The sequence below is a fragment of the Cucurbita moschata genome, unplaced genomic scaffold, assembly GCF_002738365.1.
Source record: "Cucurbita moschata cultivar Rifu unplaced genomic scaffold, Cmos_1.0 Cmo_Scf00017, whole genome shotgun sequence".
Taxonomy (NCBI): domain Eukaryota; kingdom Viridiplantae; phylum Streptophyta; class Magnoliopsida; order Cucurbitales; family Cucurbitaceae; genus Cucurbita; species Cucurbita moschata.
The window spans coordinates 4,692,232-4,716,317 of NW_019268533.1; the positions used below are offsets into that span (position 1 = coordinate 4,692,232).

The window sequence follows — 24,086 nt, forward strand, 5'->3', positions numbered from 1 at the left end:
AGTTAGCATTGTGGGTGACTTCGGCCAAGGCCAAGGAGGTAAGTAACCTTACTGTTGGCGTTAGATATGTATGTATGTTGGTGCGTGCCTTGTGGCCCTTGCTCGCACCATGTGTGTTGTTGATGTATGCTAGGTTAGATGTTTCTTGTAGCAAAATGCTATGTATGCCATGTTTATGTATGTGATTCTTGCAGTGAAATGCTTTGTATGTCATCATGTATATGACGGTTGTGACACGGTTTGCTACCCTGTGTGTATGAGTTTGATTGACATGTCATGATTGTAATGAGAACCCTGCATGCCATGAAGGAGATGACTAATACGCTATGCTATGCATGCTCGATGTTGACCCAGTTATGCAATGTAATGCGATGAGGGGATGGAACGTTGTAGGCGTAATGCCATGGAAGTAAACCTTAAGAACCTCATACATGCTATGGTTATGTACTTGGGGCACTCCTCCGTTATGCTACTGATGGTATGGACGCGTATATTTGATATTGTGTTCGCCACGATATCATACAGGCCCTCCTTTGTCCGTGGCGTCCGGTATTGTATGTCATACATACCCGACCAAGCCAGGCCCAGGGGGTTTGCTTGCGAGCTCCCTTGGTGGGCCCACAGTCACACATGTGGGCCATTTGTGGGAAAGTACCATGCATCCACCCCCGCCCGGACAAAGCAAGGGACTAAGGCCACGGGAAGGAATGGAAGACAGACCCCTCTCTTAGTTTCTCTCTCTTAACACTTGTGCTCATGTAGGTGTATTATGTGCGACATGTATGTGTATTGTGTGCGACTACTTGTATTCAGATGTATGATTATGTGCTTAACCCCAACAGTGGGGCGACTTACTAGGTATTTTATATAATACTCAAGCCACGTGCTACCCGTATTTTCAGGTAAGGGCAAGGCTCCCATGTACGGCTGACGGTGGATGCTGCGAAGGCCATGGAAATCTTGAGGAGAGTTTGTAGTGTCGTAGGAGCCTTGTTGGATTCTTTTGGGTTCATAGTTATTGCAATTGTTTCCTCTAGTTCTCTGTTGTTTATTTCTAGGTTAGGTTGTCGTTATTGACTTCCCCAGGTATGATCTGCTTATAATAATGAACGCATTGTGGTTATTGAGACTGTCTTACATGAACTCTTGTTCTGTTGATTATGCAAGTATAAGGTAACGTCACTAATTAGGTTAGAGAAAATTAGGGGCGTTACAATAAGGTTCCGAATTTTGTGCCACATGCAACAACCATGGCGCCTTTCACAATCTTCCACGAACTCTCTCCAAACTCTGCTGCATAGTCTGTGCTATCCAACTGACCAATAGAGATCAGGTTCTTCTTGAGACCAGGAATGTATCTGACATCTTGTAATATCCACTGATTTCCTGCTGAAGTTTGTATGGAGACATCTCCCTTCCCTTCAATCTCCAAGGTTTTGTTGTCAGCAAGATATACCTTCCCCAAATTTCCTGATTTAAAATTTCGAAACAATTCCTTACTTGGAGACGAATGGAACGATGCACCTGAATCCAAAATCCAGGAATCCGTTGGGCTGTCCACACTAGGGATTAAAACGTCCTTAGTATCTTCTGTTATATATATAGAATCATCATCTTCAGATTTATGATTCTGCTTCTTCTTCAGTTTTGTACAATCTGTTCGAAAGTGTTCTTTCTCCCACCGCTCGAACACGTTACGTTGGGTTTGTTTGGAGATTTTTCCCGGTTCTTTGATTTTGATCGCCCATGTTTGTTTGAGCTCTTTGATATACTTCTTCCCCTTCGATCAACACTGAGAGCATTGCCTGATTAATCTCCAGTTTCTCGTTTGCGAATACTTTCGCTGAGAACTACATCTCGAATTTCATCAAACTTCAGTTTATCAGATCCTCGGGAACTACTGATTGCGGCAACAGTATCCCATGACTCAGTTAAAGATGACATCAAAATCAACGCTTTAATTTCATCTTTGAAATTAATTTCCACCGAACTCAGTTGACTTACAACCATATTGAATTCATTTATATGATCAGCAACAGATTCACTTTCAAACATCTGTAGATTGAACAATCTCCGCATCAAATACACCTTGTTCATAGCTAACGGTTTTTCATACATATTTGACAGCGCCTTCAATAGATCTGACGTGGTCTTCTCCTTGATAATGTTGAACGCCACGTTTCTAGATAGCGTCAATCAGATCAGCCCCAAGGCTTGTCGATCCTTGAGCTTCCACTGTTCAGTGGTCATGGTATCCGGCTTCACCCCCAATAGGGGTTGGTGAAGATCTTTCTGGTACAGATAATCTTCAATCTACATCTTCCAGAAACCGAAATCAGATCTATCAAACTTATCAATTCCAATCTTTGAACTTTCCATCTTCACAGATCGTGGTGAATTTCGCCTAGCTCTGATGCCAATTGTTAGGGTCGCACAACAACGCACACACTCGATCTAGATGAACACAAAAAAATGATAGAGAAAATTGCAAGGAGACCTCTGGCTAAAAGAATTTGTATTGATGAGTATGTATAAGAGAGAATACAGATAATAGAAAAAGTACATTTTCAAAGCTCTACCGGACGGACGGGATATATATATAGTTCAGTTTACTATATATAGCTTTACCAGATTTAACCATCTACTATATATAGCTATTTACTATATATAGTTTTACCAGATTTAACCATTTACTATATACAGCTATTTACCATATATAGCTTTACCAAATATAGCTTTACTGGATATAGCCGTTGATCAAGCTATAAATAAGAGAGCAGATTCCATAACCTAACATGAGAAACAAATTTTGGTACGTAGATTGAAGAAATCTTTGTATGATGTGAGGTATGTCCTTAACAAAGAGTTCTTAATTTGATATCTCTTGGTGTCTTGGATGCGAATGGTTATCGTATCACTTTGGAAGGAGGAAATTTGAAAGTAACTTGTGGAACTTTGGTGATAACTAGAGGGACTAGAAGAGGTTGCATATACTACCTTAATGGAACCACGATAATGGGGCATGCTACTGTGGTACATTCAAAAGAACAAAATATATCAAAACTATGACATTATGCGACTTAGGTATGCGAGTGATTTGGATAAGCGTCGGTCCACTACTGGTTATCTGCCCACAATGACTGATGGACCTATTTGTTGGCGTTTAATATTGCAGTTTACTCTTGCATTTTTTTACCACCAAAACACAGTATATGACTGTCATGGTAGCTTTTAAAGAAGCTATTTAGATGCATGGTTTGGTTAATGACTTGGGTATTTCTCAGGAACACATAGATGTATTTTATGATAGCCAAAGTGCTATTTGTTTGTCGTAGAACCAAGTCTATCATGCTCGTACCAAATATATTGATATCCGATTTCATTTTGTTCGAGAAATTATTAATGAAGGGAACATTCGTTTATTGAAAATTGGAATTGCTGATAATTCTGCAGATATGCTGATAAAGGTAGCTGCTCGTGAAAAGTTTTGACATTGTTTGAATCTGGTGAATGTTGGAAGGAAGAAGTAACATGTTGATTTGATGGCAATCAAACCAGTTATCTGCTTTGGGGTTCGGTTATCTACCTTGGGATCTTCTGAAAAGGTAAAGATGGTTGTAAATTGTCATAAGATGTACTGTCATAACCATTTTGATTAATATTCCCATTTATTTTGGTTATTAATCCTCGTTTAGTTTATAACCATTTTGATTAATATTCTCATTTATTTGATTCATGTAGGAGAATAGTATTGTTATGCAAAGGCTTGTCTATTATTGTTTCGTAAGTGTGGAGTCAAGTGTAGTCATTATCATTTTGTATTTGACTACAGACAATTGGGAGAAAATTTTGTTTAGAGATTTTGTGGTGTGAGAGTGTGTGAAATACACTTGTAAACACTTTCGTCATAGTGATTGGTTACCTCCGGTAGATGTAGGAAAATTTCTTCTCTCCGAACCATGTAAATCTTTTTGTTTACTTCCTGTTTGTGAGTTGTGCGTGCGATAGATCTTACTTTCGCTTCCACTACAACAATTGAGTATCCGCTGCAAGAAATTGTACATTTAATAGCTATAAAGGCCTTGAAAAAACAAACAGTTCCAACCAAGTTTCATTTAGTACTTTTTTTTTATTTATCGTTCCATTTTTATTTTGATGCTCCTTCCTTCCAGCTCTCTTGCCCATTTTTATTTTAATAACTTTGGTTGTGTTTCTTCTCTCTCAATACAAAATTTCAAAACCCTGAGCTTCAATTTGTTGACCATGTCACTACGAATGTAATCTCCAAACATCCATGTCTAGTATTCGTCAAATATGATTTGTCACTCCTTTTGTCGATGAACTTTTGCTATGTGTTTTCAATTCGAGGGGAATGGTGAGATGAACCAGTATTTTTTTTTTCAATTTTTTCATGCTTGACCTACTTCTTCTTTTTCTTTGATTTTTTATGGTTATCTTTATATGTCTTTTACCTTTAATAATGGTGGCCTTTGAACCCTATTTTCTTTGATTTGGCTTTATAGGTGTTGAAATCACCGTCCAAAATTTGTGTTTTGAGCTTAATTTGCGGAAGGGCTTAGATTGATAAGGCTTCTAATGGGTGGAGTCTAAGTGGGTTGCTTTGATTGTGTGCTATGACAATGATTGATGAGAGGAAATTGTAATGGAGCAGAGTGCGGTTAAAAAGAGCCAAGGAATTGGTCACATTGTGCCTGAAAATGAGACTTTTTGCCATTTGATTGAAGAACATGAACGTGAGAGTAGCTTGAGCTCTAAGTTTCTTACATCGAAGACCATAGGGCTTGAGAAGTACAGTCACAATGGCTCTGAGGACTCATCTTCCCCTTCTTCATTGAGTTAGTCCACTCAAAAGCTAACAAACCCGATTGTATTAGACTTAATCTTGCTGACAATGAAGAAAAAAAACTACATAGATAATATGAAGTTGGAGAAGAAAATATCTTCATCATGTAATTTTGACCCTCTTTCCTTTTTGGGGTTTCTTCATATAAACTGTAATAATCTTTTAATGTTGTGTGAGGCTACAGAGATTGAGATGATGAAGGAAAGATTTTCTAAACGGCAGCTTGGAGAAGATAAGCGGAAATGGGGTTTGTACAACATTGGCTATATCTAATGCCATTAAAAAATCTTTGTGGTATGCTTTCTCTCTTTTCCACTCAGTGCCTAATATTCTATCTAGGAGTGTAATGTTGATTTCCTTCCTCATTGTTTTGTTATAGGCACTTTGTTTAGGCAATTGTAGCGATTAGAACCTATTCCACAAGCGAAGAAAGTGTGGTGGCGAAGGGAGATGGATTGGCTTCTTTGTGTTAGCGATCACATTGTCGAGTTGACGCCTACTTGGCAGACGTTTCCTAATGGAAGCAAACTTGAGGTACTACATAACTTCAAACAAGCTCTTTATGGCAGTATGAGCTTTGTTTTTTAAGTATGACGTTTACGCCTGTTCTATTTATTTTACCCTCCAAATTGCCTTCATAGTTTTATTGGTATAACTAAATGTCAATATGATTGTGAATGCAATACGAATACATTCATATATAAAAACATTAAAAGTATATAATGTATGCATTTGTAATGGGTTGAATCTTGGATTTAAGATGTTATAAGTAAATTTTGCAAATACATACTAAAAGCTTCCCCATCCATTCTCAAAAGCTTCAACAATCAATTCTCTCTTGGGTTCTATGTTTGAGTTGGATTTTTTTTATGTTTGAGTTAGATTTTTTTGTTCAATACAATCAAAGAACGGAACTACATCCAGAATGTGAAAATGGGAGAGTTTATATGCTTAGGTATTTGTAAAGCATCAAATTTTTATGAGATTTTTTATGACCCTTCAGGGTTATAGCGCGCAGACCACCCTCGAATCTTTATGTTAATCTTCCTGCTCTTCGAAAACGGGACAACATGCTTCTTGTATGATCATCAATGTTCACTTGTCTCTGTGTTACAATCACTTCGGATCTATTTTGAATTCGATAAAATAAACTTTCACTACAACAAACAATGAGTATGATAGCTTACGAAAAATGCTACCGTAGACTTTTTATAGCATTTTTCGTACGTCGTGATAGCCCATATTTTTAAAAGTCCAAAACTTTTTATAGCGTTTTTTTATAACTATAATATATGTTATAATATAGTATGAATTTGTAGCTTTTATCATGAAAACATTTTATAGCCATTTTTATTAAGCTATAATATGTTTAATATAGCTAAAATAGTATGCTATCTTTATTTTTAACTTACAAAAAAATGCTATAATATATTATTTATAACTGAGTTATAATATGTTTAATATATTATTTATAACTTAGTTATAATATGTTTAATATAGCTAAATTAGTATGTTATCTAAAATGCTATAATATATTATTTATAACTTTAATTTTATGTTATATCTAGGTAATAAATCATTTATAATTATTTTAATTATAAGCATATTGATAGCATTTATTTTTCTTATATAAATTCCTTTATATCTTTGGATCATTTCTATACTAGTTTTTTTTCCTCTACTAATAAGGATATTTTACAACACATTAAATAAATAAAAAATATTCATTCTTAATTGAAGTTCTTCCCCCTTAGAAAATAAAGAAGTTTCAACTATGCAAGATAAAGTTTTTGTCCAAGTACAAAAAAGAAAAAAAATATATATATATATATAAAGTAGTTCACAAAATACAAAATTCACGTAAGTTTGACTTCAAGTTTATCGTAATCAAATCCATCCTTGGCATGAATTAGGCATGCATCATTTTATTCACCTATATAAATATACAATATATATATATATGAATATATAATTATGTGCACACTTTAATTAACTATTGAAAAAATTATTTCATTAATTTAAATAAATAAACTTTAAAAATCACATACCGATAATCACTTTGTCGCATGGCCAAGCAACTGTACTACCCACAACTTCTTCAATACATGTCATTTCCGATGTAGGCCGCCACAAATAGGCATTGCATTTCCTTGGTATATCAACTCATACTCTAATAGCATGCGGTCCAATAGGGATGTGATGAACAAGAGTAGCTGGATCATTAGAAAACCATCGTCCTTCTGCAACAATCTCTCTCGAGTCATGCCAATCTAGTAACTTGCACTTAATTTGAGTATTATGATTGATGCTCTACAAGAAGAAAAATAAAAGCATTGAAAATTTGATAGTAATAATAAAATCAATAATTTTATACGTTAAATTAGAAAATCAACTTACCGTAGGAGAAGGTATTGTCAAATTTGAATGAATATTTGTTGATTTTTGTATACTTCCAATACCATTAGAGGCTTCCTCGATTAGGTCAATTTATAAAAATTTCAATTAAAATATATATGGAATAAACTCATGAATGTGAAGTTTATATAACTTAATTTTAAAAAATGTACCGGTTTCTTTATAAAACTTGAGAACATTGATTTCATTTCCATCATTTCTTCCCTCATCTTCAAATATTCTTCCTCAAAGAGTCATGTATCTATTTTCTTGTTGAGACAAAAGAGACAATTTAGAACGAATCACTCCAAATCTAAGTCCTCTTACATGCCCACAATCCGGTCCAAGAACTTTACTCAAGGCATCATCAACAATATTATTTGATGAAGTTTTTGTCTCAACCTCGGCTTGTTCAATACGTTCCTACCAAGAAAGTATATCAAATATATAATTCAATTGTCCATAATTGCTTCACACACCTTATAAGTTAACAGACATGATCAAAAACATCTCAACAGAGTCAATTGTTTGTTCAGAATGCTCATACTAATAAAAAAACCACTTCAACCGCCCATTTCATTTACATTATAAACAAGAGATATCAACGAATACAATACTTCCAAACTTTTCACATATCCAATAAAGTATAAAAAAAAGAGTCATTTTCAAACAAGTTTAACATGTTATAAGAAAAAAAAATCAAATCAAGTACTTTTTCAAAAGTTCCCCAATAAGAAACCACTTCAACCACCACTTTCACGTACTTCATAAACAAAGGATATCAATGAACATAATACTTGTAAACTTAAAAATAAGTAATTTTCAAACAAGTTATACATACGAGTGTCTCAGCAACTTGTGAATTCACCGGTTGTCCATCCTTCTTTGTGTATCCTTGAGATCGAAGTTGGATCCGAAGAACTTTTCTTCTGCAAAATAAAATAAATATACTAAATTCACACATATAACATGAGAATAGAATAAAACTACAATATTGATATTTACCATCTCTTCAGCCAAACGGGCATATCCTTTCCTACTACATATATGTGGGAGTTGTCTCTTCTTCATGGCTTTAAACTTTTCACTTTTCTACTCAATAAAACAACATATGTTTTTGTTATATTAAAGTATATAATAATTTCAAAAATATCATATGTAAGTTTTTCGATGTACAAATATTCATTACCATGAAATTTGCACTAGTTTTTTCTTTGACAAAGTCCATCCAATCATCTACATATTGCAAATTATCTTGCATAAGTTGCATTAGTGCTTCTTTTGTTGAGCATTGTGAATTTGTTTACCATACTAGATTTTCGAGCCCTCCAAATCTACCCATTTGTTGAAAAATAAATTTTTTCTGCCAATCATTGTTCACAATGTACCTTGACGGAAGAACCAAATGGTTAGAAATAATATTATACAAATGATTAAAAGTAAATAAATGAATTAAAATAACTTCATACCTCGATAGACTTCCATAACATTAATTTTAGCCTTGTAGGTAATTTCTTCCTATTCTCTAACGTCACACACACAACCTCCCTTACAGGTGGACCAAGAAAAAAAGCCATTTTTATCAATTAACTCCTATGCAACAGAATCAACTAGATGTCGAATCTTTCCATCACCCACTTCATATATTTTAAACATTCGTTTAAGTCGCAGAATGATAGGAAAGTATCTTAATACTTTAGCAACTTTTCTTTCTCATTTCTAAATAGACAACAATCGTTGACACATGCATGATTTTGTAACGAGCCAGATCCACCGCTAGCAGATATTGTCCTCTTTGGGTTTTCCTTTCGGACTTCCCCTCAAGGCTTTAAAACGCGTAGGGGAAGGTTTCCACACCCTTATAAAGGGTGATTTGTTCTCCTCCCCAACCAATGTAGGATATCACAATCCACCCCCCTTCGGGGCCCAGCGTCCTTACTGGCACACCGCCTCGTGTCTACACCCCTTCGGGGAACAGCGAAAAGGCCGGCACACATCGTCCGGTGACTGGTTCTGATACCATTTGTAACGACCCAGATCCACTACTAGTATTGTCCTCTTTGGGCTTTCCCTTCGGGCTTCCGCTCAAGGCTTTAAAACGCGTCTACTTGGGGAAGGTTTCCACACCCTTATAAAGGGTGATTTGTTCTCCTCCCCAACCAATGTGGGACATCACAGATTTTTTGGTAGCCTAAGTCAAATTCCTTGAACAATTTTCGAACTTCATAAATAGATCTTGGAATGACATTATCTATTGGAAGCATGTCATACAAAAGTTCCAGAAGGCTTGTGAAACTAGCATCTGACCAACCATTATATGTCTTAAGTTTATACAATGCCACAACTCTACTGATATTTTTGTATATTTTGTGCATCCTGTGTACAATGGAGTGTTTGCCTCTTGGATATTGTGAGAAATATTTTTGTCTTTCCTTGATGTAAAAGAATCATTCTTGTCATCCTCTCCAATATATGTGCTCTTATATAAGATGGTTGCTTCCAACATAAAAGCATCATCGACTTCATTTTCAACATCATCCTCTTCACATACTTCTCTGTGATGATACCAAAGATTGTATGTAGGGTCCATTCCCTTAATGATTAAGTGTTCATATATGGTTTGGATATCATAATGTCTCATATTCCTACACTCTTTACATGGACATAGAAACTTTTTGGCATCCGCCTTCCTTTTCTTCATTTCTTGTAGAAATTTTCATGCTCCTTCCATGTACTCATCGGTAGTACTATTAGACAAAGTCAATTTTGGTAAGTATATGTGTCTTAAAAATAAAGTGTATTGATACTTATATTCTCATACCGATTCAAATACAACCAATATTTGTTGAACATTTTGAAAGCTCTAGTATGTTTAATAGGATGATCAATTGAACTATCGATAACTTGGTTCACAATCACAATTTAAGAAAAGAGATATCGATAACTCTGATATATTTGTGTTATCTTTAAAGTTGGAGCATAATATATATATATATAATAATAATAATAATAATAATAATAATGATAAGAATAATAATAATAATAAAAAAGAGCCACCAAAGGTAAAAACTTAGTGTAACAAGTACATTCAAATCTTTCTAAAAATAAGACAAAAATAAGGTAACTCACAATTAGTTATCTGTTCAACACCTTTAATTTTAATCCGTTAGCTAAACCTTAAACCACCATTTGTTGGCACTTTGTCTAATGCCTCAGAATGGACTAATCAAACAAATAAAAAAAATCCATAAGCAAAGCAAAATTAAAAGAACGAAAACAAATTAAGACGCTCAAATTGAATTATTTTTCTAATTTTCCATAATTATCTTGCAAGATTCAATATATTTTCATAATTATTTTATCCAAATTTTAATACAAGTTTTATAATATATAATTCTCCTAAAAAAATCACACATACTCTTAAAATGTTGCTTATTCTAGTAGAAATTTTACTCATATATCACTAGAAAGCTACAAATACTTTCCTTACAAGAGCATATATATATTTTTGTAGCAAAATAATATTTATTCAGTAGGGTCATTGAAATGTTGATCATTGATGGAGGAGTGTGTTTATCTTCAGCAAATATATATTAGTATCAATATGTATTTTTTCCCTTAAAACGTTGCTTACTCTAGCGATGTAGAGTGAAAAGTCATTGTAGTAACAAAAAATTTCAGCAGCAAAAAAATATCAATATGGAGTATGTGTAAATACATGAGTAGGGTCATTGCAGCCAAAAAACTCACTCATACACACACCTCAATCCCCAATCCAAACCTCCTAATACTAAACAAAACTAAAAAAGAAGCAAGGTAGAGAGAGGGGATGAAAACGAGATGGACATAAGATTTTAAACTAACCCATACCTAAGAACCAGTTCACAGCTTGCCGAGACAGTGGGAGAGTGATTTTTACAAGATTGCTGAGATAGTCTGCAGAAATAGGTGGGAGAGAGTTGTTTGCTGAGATAATCTGGCTGAAATAGGTGGGAGAGAGTTACAAGGAAGAGAGTTATTTGCTGAGATAGTCTGACCAAATAGGTGGGAGAGAGTTATTTTGATGAGATAGTCTTACGAAATAGGTGGGAGAGAGTTGCAAGGGAGAGAGTTTTTCTCTTATTATCATAGATTTTAGAGTTTCAATGGGAGGGACTTCTCCAATTTCTTTTCTTTCCCTCCTTTTTCTCTTTCCTACTTTATTTAATTTTGAATTAGTTTTTTGGTTGTTTTCTCAGCTTTTTGCTTTTTTTTTTCTTTGGTTCTTTATAATTGTATTAAATAGAAAATGCTATCTTTAAACGCTATCAAAAGCCTTCATTCTTGTAGTGTTTAGGCAGGAAATGTTAGATAGTTTTGAAGTTTGTGAGTTCGAGTATGTTGATCAACAAATACTGGCCCCGAGAATAATGGGTCTTCCTCTTTCCATAGAGTGCTACAGCGTTAAGAAGAAAAATGGTGGCTTCCCATATCTCGAGTTCCTCCTTATGGTCTCTAGGATGACTCAAGAAGGCAACTGCAACACAAGCGTAAGAGCACAAACCATATATTCAAAAAATTACTTATGATGTTTTTGATTATATACTCTGCTATAACAAAAACATATGTTGTCTTATTGAGTAGTTGAAAAGTGGAAAGTTTGAAGCCATGAAGAAGAGACAACTCCCTCATACGTGTAGTATGAAAGGGTATGCTCGTTTGGATTAAGAGATAGCGAGTATCAATATTACTGTAGTTTTATTCAATTCTCATATTGTATTTGTGAATTTAGTATATTTATTTCGTTTTACAGAAGAAAAGTTCTTCGGATCCAACTTCGATCTCAAGGATTATGTTATGAACAAAGGCTCACACAAGGAAGGATGGACAACAAGTGAATGCACAAGTTGTTGAGACACTCCATGTCTTTTATTTTATTACGTTCATAAAAGGTTGTGAGTTCTAGATTGTACCATTTCTTACTTAGTCTTTGTACTCATTCCTATTCTCTCATGTTTTTTAGATGACCAAATGGAGCTGGTCGAAAATGGAAACGGATCTAGAGTCATAGTCATATAGAACCACGTTGTGTTTTAATTGATTTGATATTAATTCTAAGTTGTTTTGTTTATAGAGTCCAATCTATTTAAACTTTATTATTGATTTGTAAATAAAATGTATTTATATTTTTAAACAAAAAAATTTATTGTACACATTTTACTTTGTTTTATGTTTTCAAGTATGTTTTAAATTAGTCGCGATTCGAGATTAAAATCGGGTCATGACACAAATCGAAGGCAAGCCCTCAAAGGTAGAAGTTCATAACTAAGATCGAGTTGCACGTGATCATCTTGTGAAATATTAATCCTCTCAATTAACAGATTTATAAAAATATATTATATATTTTGTGGTCTTGTTTTATACAACTCATTGTATAGGACCCTACTCACATGTCTCCACATGAACGATTTAGATCAAATCATTTGTAATAATTACAAAATGAGTCGTATCAATAAAGTTATCAAGATAAGAAACTCAATGATATCCATATACAGTAAACTCTTTAGTTTATTGCTTGAACAAGATCCTCTCGTATATCAATCACATATTGTTCAATATTACATTAATCACTTTAAATTTTTCATACTATTGATAATATTAAATTACTAATAAAATAATTAAAATTATTATTAAAAATTAGGTGGTAGGATCTAATAAACATGACACAATGTCTTAGCTCTAAGATTATAGCTAGCCAAGTGGGCTAAACTCATAATATGACACAACGGGAATCATGACCCTAACACAACGTCCTAATAGTTAAGTATCACCCCATGAGATGGATCGAGCCTAGCTTAGAGATGCCTTAAGTTACCCTAGATCTCTCTACCTCTTTAGTATGCCATGAACTCATGATTTCTCACCTCGATTGGTGGGATGCCTTGCCTCAATTGGCAGGATGTCATGTATGATTCTACTAGCCTGACGGGTAGCGTCACAATTTTGTACTGATGACCTAGATTGGTTAAGAAAATATCTCAAATTCAAGATTTATGACTATGTATTGGATGTAAAAATGGACATGACTATGTAAACTAGTCTTGAGAGGGGTGAGGAACCACGTGAGTATGTAGGACCCATATCAATTCATGAATATGTATTGGATGTGAAAATGGGCATAGGCTTATCGATTAGATTCATCCTCTATAAACTTGCCTTGAGAGAGGTGAGGGATCACATGGGTATGTAGGACTGAGAGAAATATATGACTGGATTAAGTGTGGAAATAGATGTAGACTTCTAGATATAACTCATGCTTTGTAAATTTGTCTTGAGAGAGATAAGGGACTACATGGGTATATAGGACGAGGCTTAGACATGGATTGATCAAGGACTCAAAATTCAGATTCTCAAGAAGGAACCCTTAAGAGTGTAGTTCCTTAGCTGCATCATGACCACGATCAAAATCATACAACTTATGGTGTATTTTAGACTGGCCCTAGCTCTTTATTGTTTATCAAGTATACTGTGTATATTTTATTAGGCAAAAAAATTTATGCAACCCACGTCAAAATCTTTGATTCAAACAACTTAGAACTCAAATTGTGACACTATGACTTGAACACAAGAGACGATGGTCGGTGACCAAGGATCACTCCAACGATTTATTGTTGAAGTGATCGTTGGTTTTCATCCTTAGTCCTAGTTATTGTTGTTAGTCACAAGTTGTTTTCGCTAGTCACTAGAAGTCAATGGTGGTGAGTGATGGTTGGTGGTGGTTGCTAGCTTTTGGGCATTGGCAGTCGACAATGGTGCGTGGTAGTTGTTAGTTCGGTGGATGGGCATTGATGGCTAGCAGTGGTGAGTCTTTGGCCGCTGACGAAGATCATGGTAGAAGTAAAAGATATAGAGATTTGGGTTAAGTAGTCTCAGAATATTTTAAAATTTTTTATAATCAAGGTTAAAATTTCCCGAATGATATGATATTGTCTACTTTGAGGATAGACTCTCGTGGTTTTGAGCTTCCCCACAAAACATCATACATGGAGAGAATATTTCTTAATTATAAATACATGATCATTCTCTAGACGTGGACAAAATTTCAGAGTTCACTATCATCCTCAAAAATCCTTTTTCTATATTTTCGTTTCAAAGTGTCTCCTTCAAAAATGATTTTTTTTTTCTCAAGTTCATTTTTGAAAATCCAATTTAAGTGGTGGTCAAATATTTCAAATCTGGCTCAACTGGTTTTTTTTAATTAAAAAAAAAAAATGAATCACTTATGAGGTCAATAAAATAAAAAAATAATAATAATAAAATTTAAAAAAAAAAAAAAACCTACAAACCAACAACTCATTTCAATATTTTTTTTTTAAGGAAATAATAAATAAAGATAGCTCGATGAGGCATGATGCTAATGTAGATCTATTCCTAATCATAAATGGTAGTTTTTTTTTAATAAAAAAATAATATTACGTAATCTAAAAGTATCTAAATCGTAGTTACATTAATTAATTTATGTAGGGTACATGTGCCCAAACATTTAACAAGGCAAGCAAGCATTAAAATATAGAGCGGTTAAATAAAATATGTATAGTTGGACCCGAACATTTAAGAAGGCAAGCAAGCATAATTCATACATTGTCACATTGTATGAAAGTATCAATTTTTAGCCCAATTAACATACCAACTCAATCCCTTCTTTCACCCTAAAGGGCCCGTTTTGGTTGAGGGTCTTGAGGGGACATTGTACATAGAAAAACATACATCTTGTTACCCATCAAAGCTCATGGGTTTCCTCAAACACCATCTCTTCTTCTTTTTTTTTTTTGCTACTTTTACATTTTTATTTTTATCACCTCTTCCCACCTTTCTTTTTTCTTTTGGCATGACTTTCTTTATATATATTTTAATATAATTCTCTTTTTTTGTTCTATTATTTGTGGTGCATGTTGGATTTTTTTTTTTTTTTTTTTTTTAATGTTTGCTCGTTATTTTTATTACTTATTTTTATCTTTCAATTTTGGAGCTTTGAAATAAACCATTTAGGAGAAGAGATTATAAATGATAATGAATTAAAATATTTGTGTTTTATATTGGGAGTGAGATAAATTTATTATATTTAATTTTTTTTAATATAACACGTATACTTATCTTTTCTTTAATTTTATAAATTATTTTTTGTTTAAATTTGATTATATGAGAGAGGTTAAGATTGACCGTCTTAAAATTTTAATAATAATCTGACTTAATAAAAATAAAATATATTAACTATCTAAAATTAAATAACATAACAAAATTGTTGAAAATATTTTATTTATACGAAATTCTCGTAACATTCTCTCATACAAGACTAAACACAACTCATACAAGATTAAACACACTTATTTATTCCTGAATATAAGACTAAACACAATTATTTAATTACTGGATTTCTATTTTCATATATTTTTTTTATATTCTTTTAGAGCATTATAAATAATATTTTCAACCAAAGCATTCGAGATAAATAAAGTAAAAGATCCTTATACTTTTGATAGAAACATTATCTCATCCTCGAAAGTAGAGTAAGAATGAAAGAGTCAATGAAACATTACAAATCAACATCCAACACGATCATAAAACAATATACGTGGGACAAAATGTGAAGCTGGTGAAAAGGGATAAAAGGGATAGAAAAGAAAATCTTAAACACAAACAATAATATTTAGATCCAAATAAGAAACATCCAACATGCCTGAATCATTATCTACACTAATAGTCTCCCTATAGGACTGGACTGGTCACACACAACAGAGACCAGAGAAATAAAAGAACTAAAAATTGAGAATATTAAAAATTTTAAATTATAAATTTAGTCACTAACACTTAGCAAATTTTAAATTAAAATATCATTTATTCCATCTTAATTAGTCCTCTAATTTTATCAATAAATGAAAATAATCATAATTATTTTACAACTGAGAGCATTAATAAATACTAACGATTAAAATTAAGATATGTTAAAAATATAGAAGTGATCCACATTATTAGAGAAACAATCCCGATCTACCCAAACTAATAATAATTCCTTTCGCATTTTAGAACGAAACTAATAATAATACCTAAAGAAGGGTCTAAATGAAGGCAATAAATGAAAACAAGCAATGCCCTTTCGATATCTTAGAAGTAGGCCTGTAACTAAATCTCTCACTCAGTTTCGATATCTAATCAGTATTCTTTGAAAATATTTGCTAAAACCACCGTCTTAAATGATAGTAAACAATCATTTACATAATCAAATAAATTAGAAAGAAAAATGGAAAGATCAAAATGAATATAAGATATGTCTATAATAGAAGGGAAAATATGATACCTATATAAACTACCATGAAAGCTAAATATCATATAAGATATTTATATATAATAAAAGGTCAAATATCGTACCTACGATAAATTATAATGGAAGACTAAATATCTTCAATCATACTAAATAGTTGCCTATAATAAAGGATCAAATATAATACATTTGCAAACCATAATTTAGGACTAATCTACTCTCAAATCAAAATCTAGACCCACATACAGATTCCACTCACTTTCTCATGCATATCTAGCTTTTGAGCACTCACTCTATTATCCTTCAGCAAAGGTATGATACAAGCAAAACTAAAAGAGAGGATAAAAGTAACTTTCCATTTATAATTTCACTCTAAAATTTATAATAAATCTTAAATAAGACACAGATATTGCTCAATTAATTGAATTATACTTTTAATACTTCACAAGGAATCGAGAAGACATCTAGCATCAATTGAGATTAGAAATTTAAATATAAAAAATGAAATAAAAAGCAGAAAGTTTGAGCACTTACGTCGTCCATAATTGCTTGGAGTGGGGTCTTTTCAATGGCAGAATGAAGAACGGAACCTCCACGAGCAAACCAGCTGGAATCTATATTCAATATCCAACACACCACATCGATTAATGGATATATATGTGTATATATATATAGATGTAGTGGAAATGGCACATGACCCCACGTGTTTCGTCTCATTTACACACACACATTTTCCTTAACAAACCAATAATGCGACCTACCAATTCATGAGGTTCTTTCTTTTCTTATACAGCTTATGTGGCTTTGGCAAACTAACTATGCACAACGTTATCCTACAAACACTCTCAATACCACAAAATTTGGTCATTTTATAGATTCAAATGGCTCTATTTTTTCTGACCATTTTATTTACCCTATCAAAACTAGCCTTTTCTAGAATGATATTGATTATTAACACATGATGGGTTTTCTTCATTAATTACACATAATGGTAATCTACAGTATGTCATGTGTTATTAATTGCACATGATAATTTTCCAAAAATTCAAACAAAAAGTGAAGTAAGGTGCCCACCAATTTAGCTGGATTCGTCTATCACATATACCAGTGCTCAACATTTAGTTAATTTCTAACTCAAAATTAAGCTTCACTTATAAAATACTAACCTTGAGGAATTAAAACTTTTATAACTTTAATATCAATCTACCACAAAAAATCAAAGAAATTAATAAAATAAAATATGACTAGTCTGAAGGAAGTGATGGAACGTAAGCATAGCATCAATAACACAAAATAATTTTAAAACATGATAATGTACTAATGTTAATAATAGTGGGGAATCACATCAAAATCACCTAAAACAAATAAATAAACAAAGAAGTAGAATAAAAGGCAACTAAATTGTAGACTCAAGATACAAAAGGGGAAAAAGTGAATGTTAACCTAAAAGAATAAAAAACAGAAAAAAAGAAGGAAAAGAAAAAACTTGTAGGTCACTCTGAATCCAGCTAATTAGAGAGAAAAGGACAGAAAGGCTATTAATTAGTAGGGCAAATAAAATTTCGAAATAGGCTGAACGAACCAGGTTCCAAATGAGATGAAATTAAATTTAAATAGAACTTAATTTAATTAGTCAAAACATTGATACTATAGATCTAAACCAGTAATCAATATGTTGAATAGTATGCCATCTGAGTCGCCGTACCTTGGAGATATAAATATGGTTGTTACAACACTTCAACAGTGCAGGACCACTGTGCTCTGGAAAAGAGAACTCTAAACTGCCATTGAAATTATTATATAAAATTGATATGAAACAATCTGAAATCAACAAGGCACCAAACTGCAACTTAATGAAGAAAATTGTTGAAGAAATGAGTGAACCAGAATATAAATAAGGGCAAATTACAAAAATACCCTCCCAAATAGAACTGGAATTCAAACACCTTGTTCTAAGTCTCAAGAAAATTCTTTTAAAAAGTTTTGAAATATTTATAAAATATCGAAGATAATATTACCAACTTTAGACCAATGATAAAGTTTAAGAGTACACAATAAATAAATAAACAGTTGAATGTGAGAAATTTTACCAAGCTTGGAATAACGTGGAAGGCCAAAAGCTCGTGACCCGCATTGTTCCCAACGTTGAAATAAAGTTTTCATTTAGTTGATGGAGAGGTATCATTAAAGTAGAGGGTCACATTTGTCATTTAGAAAATAGCGGCAGCATTGCACCGCTGCCTTTTGCAGCCAAAAGTAAATCATAATGCATTTCTGCGTTGTTCCTCTTCCAATACTGCACAGCTGCTTGTCTGATTGCCATGGGAGAGAAACTTCTCAGTTGTTCTTCCCACGTAACTAGTTCTTTACTTGTTTCGCCTCATCTTTTCCATCTCCATCTCCACAAAACTTAATTTTTATAGGCCCCCATCTTTTATTGCTGCTTTCAGGATTTTCCAATATTGCAGCGACCAGGGAGGAGAGAATTTATTCCGGTTCAAACCAGAACAATTCATCAGACCGACTTCAAGTTCTAAACAACATTTTATATTCGATAAGAGCCTGGTGGGTTTTCTGGTCAGGAACTAGAGGTTCATTCTTGGAGATCTGAAACAGAATTTGAAAAATGTTCAAATCATGGAGCAAGAAGCAGAAGATCAAAGCTGTATTCAAACTGCAATTCCAGGCAACAGAGGTAATGATTTTGAAAGCCGGAGTAGTTAACTACATTTTTCTCTGATCAACATGAAATGTCGGTAATTTTTACTGGTTTTCTAAAAATATTAGTGTTAATTAGTAATAAATTTTCAGTAATTTTAACGAGATAATACGCTGATGGCTACAGAATATTTGAAGTTTGAACTTTTCAACTCAATTTTGTATGGGACAGGATCTTACCCAGTACTATTGGCTTTCTTTCAGGTGCCGAAGTTGAAGAAACCGGCTTTGATGATATCTTTGGTGCCAGATGATGTGGGAAAGGCAACAGTGAAGCTTGAGAAAGCTGCTATTCAAGATGGAACTTGTGTGTGGGAGAATCCTGTTTATGAAACAGTCAAGCTTGTTAGGGAGATAAAAACAGGAAAAATCAATGAGAAAATTTACCATTTTGTGGTTTCAACGGTAAGTTATAGCAACACAGACTTCCAAATACTCTCCAGTTCGTAATTAGCCATCTGGTGGAGCAAGTTGTAAACTTTTGTGTGTATGTGCAGGGATCATCAAAATCTGGCTTTGTGGGCGAAGCTTCAATTGATTTTGCAGACTTTGAAGCAGAAACTGAACCCATGACAGTTTCCCTTCCTCTCAAGTTCGCAAACTCTGGCGCCATACTACACGTTGGTTCTCTATATTTCTCATCCACTTGAGCTGTACCTAGAAATTTGAAGTCTAGTAAAACTGCCATGACATTATTTCTTATATATGTGGATGTTCCTGATATTCATGGAAATTGACTAAACAGGTGACTATTCATAAAATGGAGGGAGATAATGATAGAAGGTAATAACAAGAACCTGAGATTTATTTTAATTTACAGTGTGACCCTTTCTTTTTTTGCTTGTTTTCCATCTGCCTCACCTTATGAAGTTTTAGTTTCCAATTAACAGAGATTATGAAGAGAACGGAGCTGCGACATGTCAACATGAGAACCTCTTTAATAGCCAGCTTAGCTTTTCAAGTACAGAAGGAAGCCATTATCCCACAGAAGTAAGGTCTCATTCCAATTTTCCAATTCATTTCGAATTTAGGAACAGCACCTGCGAAACATATTTTAATGAAGAATAGTTTCCTTGAAGTTAGAACCAATTTGATTGAAGAAAGATTTCCCTTTCATTTTCAATAAAAAAACTTCGTAATCACTAAGGATAGGTTGACCCATTCGCTTGATCCAAATTATATTGGTGGAATTGCAGAATGGCGACTTAAGTACATTACGTGAGGATGCAGAACAAAATGGCAACTCTAAAATATCCCCTGGCTGTAATTCTGCTAAATTTGCATCATACTGGGATGGTAGTAACGATGAAAGAAATACTCAACAGGATTCCAGATCAAAGAAGAATGCTATCCAAAGTCCTACCCGTTTGTCATCCCTTAGACAGAACTCCATGACTAAGGCAACGGTCGACACCACTAGGGTGAAAAACCAAGCGCATAAGCGATCAAATACGGAATGGTCACTGGGTTCAGTTTCAGATGGAAGTTTTGGTGACTCAGGAAATAGTATTGAAGAACACACTTCAAGAGAAAAGATGCACCAGCTTCCAAATAGTTCGATTGAAAGGGTAAGAAATGAGAATGTTATGCTCATGAGAAAGCTAGAAGTAACAGAAATGGAGTTGCAGTCTCTTCGTAAACAGGTCACGAAGGAGACCATACAAGGGCAGAATCTATCACGACAAATCATTTGCCTTACTGAGGAAAGGGATGCACTCAAGACAGAGTGCAAACAACTCAAGTTCTTGAAGAAATGTAATGACGAGGCAGGGGACTCCAAAACTTTGAAGTCTGAGATAAAGGAAGCAGGGATTCAGTTGGCTGCAATACGGGAAGAGCTTAAGCAGGAAAAGGAATTACGAATTGATCAACAGCTTCAACTGCAGAAAACACAAGACTCCAACTCTGATTTAGTTCTTGCAGTGAGAGATCTCGAAGAAATGATTGAGCTAAAGAATCGGGTAATCGCTGATCTTTCAAGAACTTTAGAATCCTCGGAGAGTGATGGAAAAGTTGCTTATGATTGTAAAAGGAATAATGATGAGAACCCAAAAGTGCCAAAAGAGTTGATTCAAGGGTATGACAATGTCAAGGAAGTGGACATGTTGAAACAGGAGATCAAAGATTTGAATGGAGAAATAGAAATGCACTTGAAGAACATAGAAGAGCTAGAGATGCATTTAGAACAACTCATGTCAGACAATGAAATCCTCAAGCAAGAAAACGAAGACATCACTGCAAAGTTCGAGAGAAACAAGGCAGAATATCTCAGAAAACAGAATGAATACTCGGGTTCTTTGGCTGTTATAAAAGAACTGGAATCTGAAATAGAAAGGCTAGAAGAAAAACTCCGAATACAGACTGAGGAGTTTTCAGAATCTTTGATCTCAATCAATGAGCTTGAAGGTCAGATCAAGCGCATGGAGAGAGAATTGGAAAAGCAGACTCGTGAGTATCATGACGAATTCAATGCCATCAAACATGCTAATGTAAAGTTGGAAAAAATGGCTATAGAAGCAAAAGAAGCATTGAGTAAGACAAGATGGAAAAATGCCATAAAAGCCGTCATTCTTCAGGAGAGAAATAAAAAGTTCTCAATGGAAATGGCTTCCAAGTTAAATGATAATGAAAAGAGAATCATTAAATCTGTCAAAGAAATAAATGAATTGCGACTGCAGAAAGTAGTATTGAAAGAAATGCTTCAGAAATCTAATGAAGATTCAGAAAAGAGCGAAGAAAAACTGCATGACCTTTCCTTCCAGCTAGAGTTAAAAACAAATGAAATGCATCACATGTCAATGGAGCTAGATAATAAGTCCAGACAACTTGAAGATGCGAAAGAGCATGAAGTCTATCAGAAGGAGGAAATCCAAATGCTGAAATCAAATATAGAAACGCTAAATGCAGAAAAGCACATTGCAAAGCAGGCAGAGAGCGAACAACCTGAATGTTCAATTTCTGAAATGGAAGCGTCGGAAGAAAGAAGGAAAGAAAGGGAAATTTTAGAAAAAGAGATCGCTTTTTCGAAGAGAGAAGCAGAAAAGGTACAGGAAGAGCTGATTAGAATGAAAGCTTCCAAACACGAGCAAGATAGATTAATTGACAATCTACTAGCTGAAATGGAAAGCCTTAGAGCACAAATTAATGAGCTAAGGAAGGAATCACGGACAGAAAATTCTGAGAAAGAAAACCTAAGAAAACAAGTACTCGAACTAAAGAGTGAACTACAAAATAAGGTGAGAACTTCTTGCATGTCAAACATCAATTTGGAAGTTCAAGAAATTTCAGCTTTGAATCTAACCTCAGCATCAATTCATAATGTATCTCAAACGCTTCCTCATACCATGCAGGAGCTTTCAGCTTCAGAAGAGGTGATGCAATCGCTTCAGGTAGTTCTCCAGCCCTTTAACTAAATATCTAGATACAAAATATTACACAAAATTCCGAAAAATTGATGTTTTCCAAGTCCTCCCCACCATTTATATAGTTAGAAAGTACTAAATTTTTATGATTAAACATATATTCAAAAATGAAATAGAAGAAAGAAAGATAATATCTACTGTCAATGTATGACAGCAAGCAATGCAGCTGCAAGGAACTAGTATTGTAGTAAATACAAAGTTATCTTTGTTCTAGAGAAGAATCATCTCGACAGTCACTTAGAGAACAAGATTATGTTCAGAATTAATCTAAATGGTCAAAGCTCTGCTGCAAGTACAAAACTACATTAACTTAGCTACCTAACGTATTTTTTTCTACTGAGAAGCATTATAAGTAATCATACACATTCAGATTACCTCATCAGGGTGACTCCTGTCTCCATCTACATAAATTCCAGATCATCATGAATGGAGCATGTGAAAAGACTGTCAAGCAGTTAGTGTTTATCATAGTTCTCTGTGAAAAATAAGATATCAAGAATAAAAAATGAAATGAATTTTCCTCATACTAGGCTAATGTTGTCCTTATTAGACCTTGTTTTTTGTTTCACTTATATAACTTCATCCATGTTCTAGACTGCTAACACATCAGATGTCTTTGAAATGTAGGACATCAACCGTTCTGGTATCACCAAAACAAGTAATAAAGAAGAGAGAGCGAACCAGAACAGTGTTCATGGAGAACTTTGTGGAAGGTATAAGCAGTCAATCAGTTCAACATTCAGAAGCATGTTCATTTCCATAATTTACTTGTATTTTATGGGTCTTATAATGGCTCTTTACTTAAATATACAAATGTTAATTCTGATTTGCAGGAAAGTGGACTCAAACTCATCAAATAAGGAACTGAAATTGTCAACTTCTGGTAAAAGTAACGATGACTGTTGTATTGACCTCCTTACTGAAATGTCCTCTCTTAAGGAAAAGAACCAAACTATGGAAAGAGAGCTGAAAGAAATGGAAGAGAGATACTCAGAAATAAGTCTCAAATTTGCAGAAGTAGAAGGCGAAAGACAACAACTTGTAATGACTGTGCGAAACCTTAAAAATAGTAAAAGAAATTAGTATTTTTACCTGGTTCTTCACCAAGTCATTGAGAATATTCAGCAGGAAAATATCGAGTGCTTAAACAGAAAACTTGGTATAACCAATTTATTGAAAATTAGAAAATTATAGATATTTGCTGTCAGAAGATTATTCCCTCATTTTTTTTTGTTTCTTTCTATTGGGAGACGAGCCCATTTTTCTTACCCTCAAGCTTCAGCACCAAACTACAAATCGGGGGCCTTATATTCCAGATATTTTTTCCTATAGAGTTAGCTTCCAATAAGGTCGCAATGTGCTGGGTTCAGAAAGTTAATGGTAACAATTA

General features: G+C 33.8%; 2 protein-coding genes and 1 long non-coding RNA gene across 4 annotated transcripts; 1 reads left to right on the plus strand and 2 right to left on the minus strand.

The window, feature by feature from the left end:
- Positions 1-4,822: 4,822 nt before the first annotated feature.
- On the minus strand, positions 4,823-22,953 carry LOC111454976. The gene is made up of 3 exons (XR_002712525.1): positions 22,943-22,953; positions 9,923-9,929; positions 4,823-4,902 (listed from the first exon to the last, which is right to left on the minus strand). It is a non-coding gene; the product is annotated as an uncharacterized LOC111454976 (long non-coding RNA).
- On the minus strand, positions 16,692-18,792 carry LOC111454975. The gene is made up of 4 exons (XM_023096472.1): positions 18,647-18,792; positions 18,262-18,337; positions 17,091-17,170; positions 16,692-16,885 (listed from the first exon to the last, which is right to left on the minus strand). The coding sequence occupies exons 1-4, from the start codon at positions 18,739-18,741 to the stop codon at positions 16,789-16,791; spliced, it is 348 nt and encodes a 115-aa protein (XP_022952240.1). The 5' UTR covers positions 18,742-18,792; the 3' UTR covers positions 16,692-16,788.
- On the plus strand, positions 18,871-23,903 carry LOC111454973 (myosin-8). Of its 2 annotated transcripts, none has more exons than XM_023096470.1 (9): positions 18,871-19,251; positions 19,479-19,679; positions 19,772-19,894; positions 20,020-20,057; positions 20,165-20,264; positions 20,471-22,510; positions 22,625-22,663; positions 23,324-23,409; positions 23,530-23,903. In XM_023096470.1, exons 1-9 carry the CDS (start codon positions 19,183-19,185, stop codon positions 23,777-23,779), a joined length of 2,946 nt encoding a protein of 981 aa, XP_022952238.1. In that variant the 5' UTR covers positions 18,871-19,182; the 3' UTR covers positions 23,780-23,903. The 2 variants fall into 2 exon arrangements, with proteins under 2 accessions (XP_022952238.1, XP_022952239.1); XM_023096471.1 differs by having other exon boundaries at positions 19,046-19,251; positions 20,471-22,477.
- The last annotated feature ends 183 nt before the right edge of the window (positions 23,904-24,086 follow it).